Below are 12,517 nucleotides of genomic sequence, written 5' to 3' on the forward strand. Positions count from 1 at the left end.
TAAGAATATTAAATACATGTTTAGGGGCTTTTATTTCATTTTCTCTTGCTCCCTGCATTATCTGTCTTCCAAGTTCCTTTTTTTTTTTAATTGATTCTGTTTTTTTGGAGACTGTCTTTCTCAACTGAGGTTTTCCTCAAATATCTTGTGATTCCAGCAACCCATTTATATTTCAGAATAAATCACTAACTACTTGACTAGAAGATTTGTGTGTAATGGATGGAGTTTGTCAATCCTCACTGTAAGTGAAATGGGAACCAAGGTAATCAGCTGAGAGTGAAAAAAGAGAAGATGTTCAAGGTCTCTCTCACACCTAACTTATGATTTTGGCTCCATTGTTTATATATGGTTCAAACTCTAGATCAACCTATTTAGCACTTCAGAGCAGCTTGATGTCAGAACCTCCTAGAAAAGACTTTCTTCTTATTTTAACTTCTTTCTTTTGCTAGCTGTTGATCATTCAAGGAAATTTTAGGCTAAAGATCCCATTTTCTTCTTCCTTTATCAAAAGCAGAAAGAAAAACACACACACACAATGGTATAGGTCCCAGATTTTTATGAAACTTCCTGATAGTCTTCAAATCTTAAAAAGAATGTTCTCAACTCTAATCCATCTAGTTATTCATGCATTCAAAAAATATTGAAATATCTACCACAAGCCAAGAACTCTATTACCCTTTGGGTTTACAGTTGTAAACAAAATAGATACAGTTCTTGTCCTCATGGGGTGAATGTCTTGTGGGGGAGACAGACAATAAACAAGTAAACTAATGTGGTGCTCCAAGGACAATGATGCTTCAAGGATAAAGGACGGCGCTGCCTGAAAAAATGTCAGCGTTACACCCTCTACTGGACTCTTAATTGCCCTCCCCACCATGTTATAATGGTTACAAAATTCCTGAGCCCACCTGGGCGATGCCCACCTGGGCAACAGGACCTGTCCCAAATAAGGAAAGGCATATGTCCTGTCCCATTCCCACTCTATAGAAGGAAGGTATATGTGCCTCGACCAATCAGTAAATGAAATTTTCACCTTGGACCATTCCTTTGTTTTCTGGCTATAAAAACTGAGCAATAGCACATGTTCGGGCTTGACTGTCCCAGACTACTAGGAAGTTGACACGCTGTTCTGGCAGCGACCCTTCCCTCCAATAAATTCTATCTTCTTTACATTCTGCCTTGTGTCCAGAAGTTATTTTCCAACCCGCGTTCAGACCACGACAACTAACAAATAAATATATATTTACAAATTGTGATAATTTGACAAAACTGAACCGGGTACAATGACTATGAATAAGAAGTAAGATCCGCTTCAATAAGGTGGTCAAAGACTGCTCCAAGGAGATGAAATTTAAGTTGAATCTGGGCCGTCTGAGCCCATTTACTTAAATTTTAACAAAAGATAATGTATATGTACAAAATTTAATAGTTTTGTTAATTATGTATTATCATTATATATTAACTATGTTTCAAACCATTCAAGTTTTCTTATGTGAATAAGCCCTCTTTTCTTTCTGAACACTTTAAAACACAGTTAAACAAAACATAAACAGATTATTTTAAGCTGAAGATATGTAGCAGTTTCTTGTTTGTTTTGAACTCGGTTTGCAAAAGAAATCAGTTTTACACTTAATCAGAATCGATGTCTCTCTCTCACTCACACCAGGAGATGCTGGTATCAGGTCACACTCTCTCTCTGTGTAGACTTCCTTATCTCTGTGTCTCACAGGATGACCCTCTTCTCACATTCTTCCTCTTGGCTTCTCCGCATGTCAAGGTGAAATCTATTTAATCTGCAAAGCTCCCAGGATCAAAAAGAGAAGAAACTCTTTCCTCAAGTAGCAGAGTAGGAAGGAACCTGAATAAACAATGATCACAGGTTAGGAATTGGGTAAAAGGAAGAGAAGAAAAGAAATGGGAAGACAGGGAAACAGGGGAAGGAGTATTCCAGGAAGAAAAGTCAGAGGTGTGAGTGGGCTGGAGACCCCTTGAGGAAGCTGGATCTGGGGATGGAGCTGAAATGTCCTCCTGGCCCCATAGAGAGGGAGGGAGAATGTTAATGTCTGAAGCCAATTATCCTGTTTCCTTGTGTCCCATTACACCCAGCATAGGCTGCCCCTTAAAATCTTGTCAGATTCACCCTTCAAACACCTATTACATGCTGTGTATTGGAGATGCAGAGAAGGGTAAGCATGGGCTTTGTCATGGTTCAATGGAGAAGACAGACACATGCACAAAGGCCATTATACAGCATGCTCAAGGCTCTCCTAAAGTCATTTACTAGGGTTAGCTGCAGATCGTGATGATTGTAACGGTGAGTGCCCCAAGGGGTGGGAATATATCCAGACCTCTTCTTCACTGTATCTTCAATGACTAGAACAACACAGGGTGCCTTAAAAATGCTCTGTAAATGCATGTTGCTTAATGAAGAAAGAGGTGCAAAAATATTTATACCTTAGATAGTGGGCAGACATCATAGGGTTTTAAGCGAAAAGAAACACAAGCATTGCTTTCATTTAGACTTAACCCGCTAGCAGCACAGTCAGGAGGATGATTGGAGGGGAGGGGAGTTAGGAGACCAGGTGAGGAATACGTGAAGTGAGGAAGGTGTGAGCAATGGCTGGTAGCGTGAGGAAGACGAGGGCTCTAAAAAACCAGCTTTCTGCCTTTGGCAACAGGAAGAAAACAAGGGGTGTGGGGAGAGGCATGGGCATGGGGCAACATCGGTCCTGGGAAGGACTGTGACCCGAGAGAAGAGGTCCAGCCCACGTGGCTGAGGAGAGCAGGTCGAGGGTAACAGAATTGAGAAGTAGCCCCTGAGCTTAGCTATCAGGATGCTACTGGGGCAAACCAGCCACAAGGGGTTGACGAGTGAATGGCTGGTGAGGAACCAGAGACAGGGAGCAGAGACAACTGTTTCAGAGGTCAGTGGAGAAGAGGAGAGGAACAGGTGTGTTTGGACCAAGGCGGTTTCCTGTCATGGCCTGTGGAAACCAGGAGAGGCCACCCTTGCCCACCAGAGGAGCACAGCCCTGTTACCCTCTCAGAGCAGCTCTAGGCAGGGGTAGGGGCTGAGGCTTCCCTGAGGACACAGGCAAGGAGGTCTGGGACCCCTCCTCGCTGGGCTCTGCGGGACTGAGTGGGGATGGGGGAAGCACCTTCCCTCAGGGAGTCCCGGGAATGAGCCAATACCCAGCTGAGTCTGCTGCAAGTCCAGACATGGGGGTCTGGGGCCGACAGAAGGAGGGCAGAGCGGGATGGTAGTGCCAGAACCCTCATCTCCTGCCACCCCAGAGACGCTCCCTCCTGCAAACTAATCCTGCCCTATTTTTCTTTAACCACTCCTAGAACCCTGAGGAAGGCAGGCAGGGATGCTGTGAATCTGGACCGAGTCTACAGTGAAAGGTTCTCAGAAGGAAGCGGTTACCTGAGCAGAGGGGCCTGACAGGGAGGGAGCTGGAGCTCTGGCTGATGGGGTTCTTGGCAGTACAGCGATACCTGTCACTGACCCCAGATCTCCAGGACATGCTGAGAGTGGTCCCCCCGTGAGACACAACTGCCCCCTGGCCTTGGGGGTCCCAGCTCTACTTAACATCCTCTCCAGCCTGGTCCATCCAGCAAGCCAGGGTGATGAAGCAGGTCCCATCCTTCATGATCTGAGAGCTGGCCGTGATATTGGGCTCTTGCAGACCGTCTGTGCCAAGAAGGGATAGTTCAAGCTATGAGAAGGCTCTGGCCTGGCCAAGCAGAGGAGAAGAAAGGTCAGAGTTCAAACGTAGGCCCTCTACCCCCCCCCACCCACCCACCATAGATGCGCAGGGTGAAATCCTTGGTCACGTTGATCAGGGGACTCTGCAGAGTTATCCAGGCTCTATAGGAGCCAGAGTCCTGCAGCCTCAGGGAGCTGAGCTGAAGAGAGTAGTCGTGGCGGAGGACATTCACTCTTCTGCTCTTGGGTCCCTGAGTCCCAGCAACCAGGATTGGTTTGCCTGCCGGTCCTGGTTGCAAAATAGCCACAAGCCCTGGAGAGCTCCAGGTAACATTTTCAACGTCCTGCCCCACCGAGACCTCCAGGGGCAGAGTGGCTGACTTCCCAAGGGTGCTGACCACTATCTCCCCTACTGAATCCCCTCCCAGGATTCCTGGTCCTGCAAATGGAGAGAGAAAACCACAGCTTCAGCGTCAGGGCCTCCCTGCCCACTTGGGGCAGCCACAGGTCCCATCCAGCCCCTCCTGCCCAGACCCCTCCAGCCTCCCCATCAGCTCCAGCGGGTCTCCTCCCTCTCCCCTGACCACACGGACCAACCCTGGCCCACCCACTCTCTCAAGGGTGTTCACCGCTCTCCTTGGGGCCTGAAGGGGACAAGACTCCTCCCTCCAGCTTCCGTCCACCCCAGAGCTGCCGAGCAGGGTGTGTGCTTGGGTTTCAGGTACCTGTGCATGAAGGCGGCACCAAGACAGGGAGGGAACTGCTGTTACTGACTGGGTTCTTGACCACGCAGGTAAAGTTCAGAGCACCGTTCCCAGGTCTCAAGGAGACACTGAGGACAGACCCTCCGTGGGACACAGCAGTCCGGGGCCCCAGGGCTGTCCAGCTGTAGGTCGCAGTGCCCCCTCTGCTTTCTGCCATGCACGTTAGTACGACGAGGCAGTGTCCATTCCCACTCATCCTGGAGCTCACTGTGACACGGGGCCGGGCCAGCTGCTCTGTGTGTGCAAAGAAGAACCAACGGAGGACTGGAAAACTGCTCTGGGCCTCCCCATCACAGGGCAGAAGCAGGAGGCGTGGCTGCCAAGACCCCGCACCACCCTGAATACACATAAGGAACAACAGAGGCAGAAGCTGGCCACGTCTATTCTCAAGCTTTGGGCTTTATAAGGCATGTCACTTAATATCTCCTCAGATTCCCAGAACAATCTTATGAAGTAGCTAAGGAAGGTGTTATATCTACTCTATTTAAGTTACTTGCCCAGAGTCTCATCGATCCCAAATCCAATGGATCTGACCTCAAAGCTGAATTCCCACCCTGCACTGAGTAGATGAAGGCTGTCTGTACGGGCAAGCAAGGAACCGTGTTGTAATTACATCTTTCCCCAGTAGGGGGCTCTGCAGTATACACTGAGCTTCCAGATGCTGAACGAGGCTCCCAGAGGATGTGGCCCTATACCTTTGAGGTTTCTCCTACGTCCTAGCATTCCCTTCCGCCTCCACTCCATCCCTTCTTACCCCAGGACCAGGCACCCGGATGCTCTCCTTAAGGTACACATAGTCTCGTTATTTGCCCACCTGCCTCCCCAGGCCAGAATCAGGAGGGTTTGAGGGCAGCCGCAAGAGCAGTTGCAGACAACAGACAATCAGGACAGGCAACAAAGTCACAAGGCTTGGGAGAAGGCTGCTCTGGTATTGGGCCTCTGCCCTGGGGTCCACCTAACAGTAGCCCCAGGGGCAACTCAACTGTGCAAAATAGGACAACACAGCCCAGAATGTCCCCCAGGAGAAGGCAAGCTGGAGATGTCCACTGCTGGGTAACTTTCTGCTGCCTCACTCCAGCGTGTCTTCCGTAGACCAGGCCCTGGGATCCAAACCCTTCCTCTGTGACTCCTCCTGCAGGCCCTTGTCTCCTCAGTGTCCTCTCAAGCTCAGGAAGATAAATACAGGGACATATGGGAAATCCAGGGTGTGGCATTGGGGTACCTGAGTTCTATTCCCAGCCCTCTGCATCCTTCTAGCTCTCTGTCATGGGTATGTCATTTTTTTCTCTCTGAGACTCAGTCTCCTTAGCCTAGAAATCCAAACCCCTTTCCTGCCTGTTAACAAGGTTGTCACGAACCGCCAGTGACTTGGGAAATACCCTGTGAAGGATGAAAGCCTGGCCCTTTATCATCACTCTTGCCCCAGGAGCCCTCTCTGGAAGACCCCACCTCTGATTGGTTAGCACAGCTTTATATCCTGCCCAGAATCCACACTGAGCTCATCCTGCCAGAATGACCATCAGCATAGTGAGAGGGCTCTCCCACCACCCCTGGGGTGAACAGTCCTACCCCAGGTCCCAGCAGCCCCTCACCCAGTGTTCCCTTGCCCCGTCTGAGGAATGGGCCGCAGCCATTCCAGGCCAATTTATGGCAGAAATGCTTTCTCCCCAGCCATGTGAACCTGACCGCGGCAATTCCATCATCCCCGACTTAAAAAAAAAAAAAAAATGCCTTCATCTAATAGGAATATTTCCTGTCGCATAACCCAGGAAACTGTCTGAGAAGGTTCTCCACTTTCTCTCCATCACTTAGCTTCCTGTGTTCATCCTCACTCATCACTGGTACCTTTCCTGCTACCCACTGTAGAGGAACAGCTCTGCCATGGCATCATGGTGACCTTGCCTGGTGAACTTGCCATCCATGGCATCCTTGTTCTTCAAGCAAAGACTAGAATCACAGTTAATCCGAGTCTTGCAAAAGGCCTTGTGATCGTCCCAGAACATGACAGGACGGTGGCCTGTGAGGCATTACCTTGAAGCCATCTCCCACGGGCCTCCCACTGGTCCCTCCTGGGAGGCTGTCATGAGCAGTTTGTCATGAGGTTCGGGGCTTCCTGCTCCACCCCCGCAGAACAGAGCTGCTGACTACAAAACCTCTACTCTGCAGTCTAGAATTTGTTTCTCAGCAACCCCCATTATGTTCATCCGGTCCCTTTTTTCTCAGTGTCATCATTTCTGGGGTGTGGGATGAGGACCCAGGGATCTGGGACCTTTGGCCCCTCTCCCTCTCACTACCTATATAAGTAATAAGCTGTTTGAATCTAAAAGTACCTGACTGTGTCTTCACTGGCCGATCTTGCGGCTGCGTATGCCTGGCACCCCCGACTCCTTGTCCCCTTCGTAGTTTCCCCCGCTAAAACAATCGTTTAAATTTGCTTAATGAATATGATAATAGTGTTCTCGTACATCTGTACAGAGCTTTACAAAGCTCTTTCCCATGAATTTTATTCTCACAGAAGGTAGTGTTCCTATCTTAGCAAGGAGAAAGCTCAAGGCCACACAAGTAGGTTGTGGCAGAAGCCAGTTCTCAGGGCCTGAAATACCATTCTCTGCCCAGACTCAGGGGTTCTGCTGCAACTGGTCTGGGACACGTCCTGGGCCCCGAGACTTTTCAGGATATTCTCCCAGGTAACTCTACTTTCCATGTTTTCCCCCAGTGAGCACGTGTTAGCCTTGTAATTAGAAAGAAAATTATAAATGTAACCAAAAGGGAAGTGGCAAAGGCTATAAAAATGACTGAACGGGACTTCCCTGGTGGCGCAGTGGTTAAGAATCCACCTGCCAATGCAGGGGACATGGGTTCGAGCCCTGGTCCGGGAAGATCCCACATGCCGTGGAGCAACTAAGCCCGTGCGCCACAACTACTGAGCCTGCGCTCTAGAGCCCACGAGCCACAACTACTGAAGCCCAAGTGCCACAACTACTGAAGCCCAAGTGCCTAGAGCCTAAGCCACCGCAATGAGGAGCCGACGCACCACAACAAAGAGTACGCCCGCTGGCCACAACTAGAGAAATCCTGTGCACAGCAATGAAGACCCAAAGCAGCCAAAAATAAATAAATAAAATAAATAAATTTATTTAAAAAAAAAATGACTGAAAGACAGTCACCACACACACCCACCTGTTGCCGTTCCCCAGACACTCACCATAGACGTGCAGGCTGTACTCCCAGGCATGGGTGATGCGGGAACTCCACAGATTAACATGGGCTCGGTAAGACCCTGCATCCTCCCAGCTCAGGTGGCTGATCTGCAGGGAGCAGCCTGGGCCCACCACACTCAAACGACCCCAGTACTGCGTTTCTGCCTGGTAAAAGCTGTCTGGCCCTCCGGGTTCTACCAAGGTTACCATGGCTATTGCCCCGGGGACCGAACGACACATCCAGGAGATGCTCTCCAGCTGCTGTCCATCCTGCAGCTGCAGGGGCAAAATGACAGACCCCTCTAGGGTTCCAGTTACCACCATGGGGGCTGAGTCATCTCTGGAAGCCCCTGGTCCTGCAAACACAGAACAGAGGCTTCAGAGGCAGCCTATTGCATTGGAGGCTCACAACAGGCCTGAGAGAGAGAGTCAGGGCCATGATTATCATTCCTATTTTATAGGTGAGAAAACAGAGACCCACAGAATTTACGTGCCTTGCTCAAGACTACATAGCTAGTTAGGGATAGAAGTAGAACACAACTTGGTCACTCCTCCACACCAAAGTGGTCTCCTTCAGCATTTACATTAATTAACATATGAGGAAATAATCAATGAAGGCTGTCCTAAGGGTTTCAGGTACTAAGTGTGATGGAGAGTAAGCAAAATTCTTGGGAGGGGCCTATGGGGGCAGTGATCTCTGCCGTTTCTCTGAGTCACTCTCTTGCCGATTCAGGGAATAGGACCAGAACTCACTTAGCCCAGCTCCATCCACAGCAGGCACTGCTTTCCAGCATCCCCCATAATTGCTTATTTGGCCACTTCTGAAACAAAAGCCAGCTCCTCTGAGGCCCAGTCAGGAATCTGGGAACATATCTTTCTAGAGCAGGAGGGCTGGTGCTGTGCTAGCCAAGCCAGGTTAAGCGTGGTCAGTGGGACAGTCATTTGGATACTAGCCTATACTGCTCTTGAGAGAAGAGTGTAACACCAGGGCACTAGTCAGACTGCCCAAGTTCAAGCCCTTGCTCTACCAGGTGCTAGCTGTGTGATCTTTGGCAGGTTACTTAACCTCTCTGAGTCCTGGTTTTCTCACCTGTGAAACAGGGAGTGCCATCTTCCAGGATTTTGTGAGTGTTAAATGAGATAATGCAAGTAAATGCCTCACTATGGTATTATTAAAGATACTTAACGTCACTGAAATAAGTTGGTGACCACATCTTGTTTGCATCCTTACCAAAACTAGTCAGTGCTCTTGCAGAGAAATGTAAAAAAAACACTCCTAAGTAGTGCAGTGCGACCCACCTCTATTTTTGCAACACTGATACACAGTCCCAGGAGGCAGAAAGTCTGAAACTGACTCAGGTCTGCTGCATAGTTATTTAAAGAGAAAAGGCTGCCTGGCCCAGGGAGGGATGCAGGTCCTGATTCAAACTGGAATCCAGAAGCACTGGCTGCATCACTGATTCCTAGGCCTGGTGGTGAGGTTTTTCTGCTGAAAGTTGAACTGAGAAGTCCTGTGATAGCAGCTGCGGTGACGAGGGGTAAGAGAGTGGTGGCTGTCTTGTGGGAGTGGGGATTCCACACGGGGGGACGTACAGCATCCTGTGTGCCCACCACAGAGTCCACTGGACGGCCTGCTGTTCATTTCTTCCATGGAGCTATTCTGGCTCCACTTGGAGGATTGTGCAAATAGTCTGGAAGCATGCCAAGGCAGTGCTGGCACCAGATGGATCTTTCTCATCCCAAGTTGGCCCAGGACCTAAAGTCTGGCCTGGAGGAATTCCACCTTGACCAAGCAGCTACGCTCACCCTTGCACCCTTGAGTGCAGTAACTCGTTAAGCCTAGTTCAAGTGCTGCTTCCTTTCTGGAGCCTTAGCTGAGCTCCATACTTCCGGTCTGGCCATGCCTTCCTCCTAGTTTCCTTCAGCCTGTGCTTTTGTTGGCTTGTTTTGTTTAAAGCTTTTACTTCATTCTGTCTCATACAACTAGCTGGGTTGTTTGTCTTTCCCCATAGTTCATGAGCTCCCCAGGAGAAGGTAGAAGGGAATTAGTGTCTGAGCAATAAAGTAAAGTAAGGCTGAGAGTTTAGCCACGTGGTTAGGTGCAGTGGGATGTGTGTAGAGCTTCCCTTTCTGAATCCTGTTTCTGGATTCAATGAGGGAAAGAGACACAAAGGGATCAGATCAGTACATGAAACCCCAGTGCCAGACACTGCTGAGTACGTTAAGCACATTATTTTATTTAACTTTCCCAACAAACTAGTAAGGTCCGTATTCTTTTTTTTTTTTTAGATTTTATTTATTTATTTATTTATTTATTTATGGCTGTGTTGTGTCTTCGTTTCTGTGCGAGGGCTTTTCTCTAGTTGTGGCAAGTGGGAGCCACTCTTCATCGCGGTGCGCGGGCCTCTCACTGTCGCGGCCTCTCTTGTTGCGGAGCACAGGCTCCGGACGTGCAGGCTCAGTAATTGTGGCTCACGGGCCCAGCCGCTCCGCGGCATGTGGGATCTTCCCAGACCAGGGCTCGAACCCGTGTCCCCTGCATTGGCAGGCAGACTCTCAACCACTGCGCCACCAGGGAAGCCCCAGGTCCGTATTCTTATTCCCACTTCACAGATGAAGACCATGAGACTCAAAGAGCTTAAGAAAATTACTTTCCCAGAGTCACCAGCTAGGAAGCAACAGAGGTCACATGAAACCCAAGTTCGCCTGACCCCGAAGCTTATGCTCTGTGGACTACACTGTGCTGCCAGCAGCAGAATTGCACCACACCTAATTCCTCCCCGTGTGCCACTGACCCCTTTCCCCACCACACACACACACACAGCACAGGACCAGCACACAAGAGGCCTCAACAAATGTTTCTGGAATTGAACCGAAGAAATATGAACATTTCTTAGGGCAAGACCTGTCTCACCCATTCTTTTGCCACGTGCCCTAGGGATGCCCCTGTCAACAGTGACCTCCAAGGGCCTGGCCTGGATGCCACAGAGGAAGGGAAGCTCACAGATGTGCTTGCTTCGTGGAGGGATATGAAAGTGGAGGCAAGGGGAAGCTTCCAGGAATCCGGCCTCTGAGTTTCAATTCTGTGACTTTGGCTGGGGACACTGTGGTTCTCTGAGTTTCCTTGCTGCTGCTGCATTCCCACAGCTGGGCAGCGCTGACTTCCGTTCTCACAGATCACCAGCTGTGTGCCAGAAGATGTCACCTAATCTCTCAGTCCATCGTCTGTAAAATATGCTTAATACTATCTGCCTTATCTATATCACAAGATTGTTGTAGGGATCAGATTATTTTATTTATTTATTTATTTAATAAATTTATTTGTTTTATTTATTTATATTTGGCTGTGTTGGGTCTTCGTTGCTGCGCACGGGCTTTCTCTAGTTGCGGTGAGCAGGGGCTACTCTTCGTTGCGGTGCGCGGACTTCTCACTGCGGTGGCTCCTTTCGTTGTGGAGCACGGGCTCTAGGTGCGCGGGCTTCAGTAGTTGTGGCGCACGGGCTTAGTTGCTCTGCGGCATGTGGGATCTTCCTGGATCGGGACTCGAACCTGTGTCCCCTGCATTGGCAGGTGGATTCTTTACCACTGCACCACCAGGGAAGCCTGGGATCAGGTTATTTTAAATTTGAGTAAAAGTTCTTTATAAACTGCCAAGTTTTAAACACATTTAAAGGATTCTACAGCAGGCTTAGGGGACACCCTAAAGGCTGGGGTGGCGGCCACCCTGAAGACAGGTGACCCTGATAACCAGTGCAAGCTGGTTTCCTCCTAAATGAGGATGAAAGCGAAAGACTGAAACTCTGGAGACTAAGAGCAGAACCTGGCCCCTCACCATGGGTTTCTTAAGAGCTCTGTTCCTCTGGCCTGCGGTTCTCAAGTCTGTTTCCTGCCACCACTCAGGTCCTTGGGGGCATGGGAGTGAGCAGTAAGGACCCAGAGGGACAGGAACAGCCACGAGGTGCCGGGTTTGAGATCCCCTACTGAAGTCATTTATGCGACAGGAAAGCCCAATTCACAATAAAGGTGACTCTCAGAGGCTTGGGGGAGAGAGACATAAGAGGATCATGCTTGAAATGGCAAGATGCAAACGAGGTCCTGGAACTGGCTGTGGCAGATCTCCTATCTCATGCCTCCACCATCGGTCTGTCTGGGGACGTCCAGGGTCCTTGTGACTCACTAGCAGAAGAAGTGTGAAAGTGACAGGACACAATCTGGGTTTGCATGGTCTGAGATGATAGCACACGCACCCCTCATACACACACACACCTCACACACACACACACACACACACACACACAGAGTCTGGCTCCCAGCGAGGCGGCATCTTCAGTGAAAATGACCCATTGCTGGAGAAACCCAACATGCAGGCAGGTAGAGGTGCCTGGGAGGCAGTGGCAAGGACAGACTTACCAGTGAGAAGACCATGGAGGAGCAAGGACCACAGTAGAGAAAGACCCATAATATGCAGCGGACTGGCCTGCCTCATGACAGCTGATAGGCTGTGTGCATGTAAATATCAGCCCACAAACATTTCCCATTTTTAGAGTTCACCGCTTTAATCACATGCAGCTTTTGAGTCACATGATATGAAAAAAAGGGGATATGAAAGAAAGAAGTGTGAGAGGCAGCAGAGTGAGCTATTTAAAAGCCAAAGCTGACGACGTCGCAGCCTTGCTTTAAACCCTTCTAAGGTCCCCCATCCCCTACAAGGTAAAGTCCAGGGTCACAGTCCTGACAGATGAAATCCTTCAGGATCTGCTGGCTTCCCGACATGAGCTTGGCCTCATGTTGTCACCGAGTCTCACATCTTGGACTCCCCCCCACATACCTTATGATTTCTCACC

The 12,517-nt window shown here is 49.5% G+C and overlaps 1 protein-coding gene across 1 annotated transcript; it reads right to left on the bottom strand.

Annotated features, from left to right (window-relative positions):
* Positions 1–1,784: 1,784 nt before the first annotated feature.
* Positions 1,785–12,183, bottom strand: LOC132352369 (SLAM family member 9-like; the record flags this gene model as incomplete). The annotated part of the gene is given in 5 exon segments (XM_059902823.1): positions 1,785–1,858; positions 3,428–3,694; positions 4,435–4,707; positions 7,679–8,029; positions 12,084–12,183. Coding segments are annotated over 5 exon segments (1,065 nt in total), but the record flags the coding sequence as incomplete, so codon positions are not given.
* Between the last annotated feature and the right edge of the window lie 334 nt (positions 12,184–12,517).

This window comes from Balaenoptera ricei, chromosome 1, assembly GCF_028023285.1.
Source record: "Balaenoptera ricei isolate mBalRic1 chromosome 1, mBalRic1.hap2, whole genome shotgun sequence".
In the NCBI taxonomy this organism is placed as follows: Eukaryota; Metazoa; Chordata; class Mammalia; order Artiodactyla; family Balaenopteridae; genus Balaenoptera; species Balaenoptera ricei.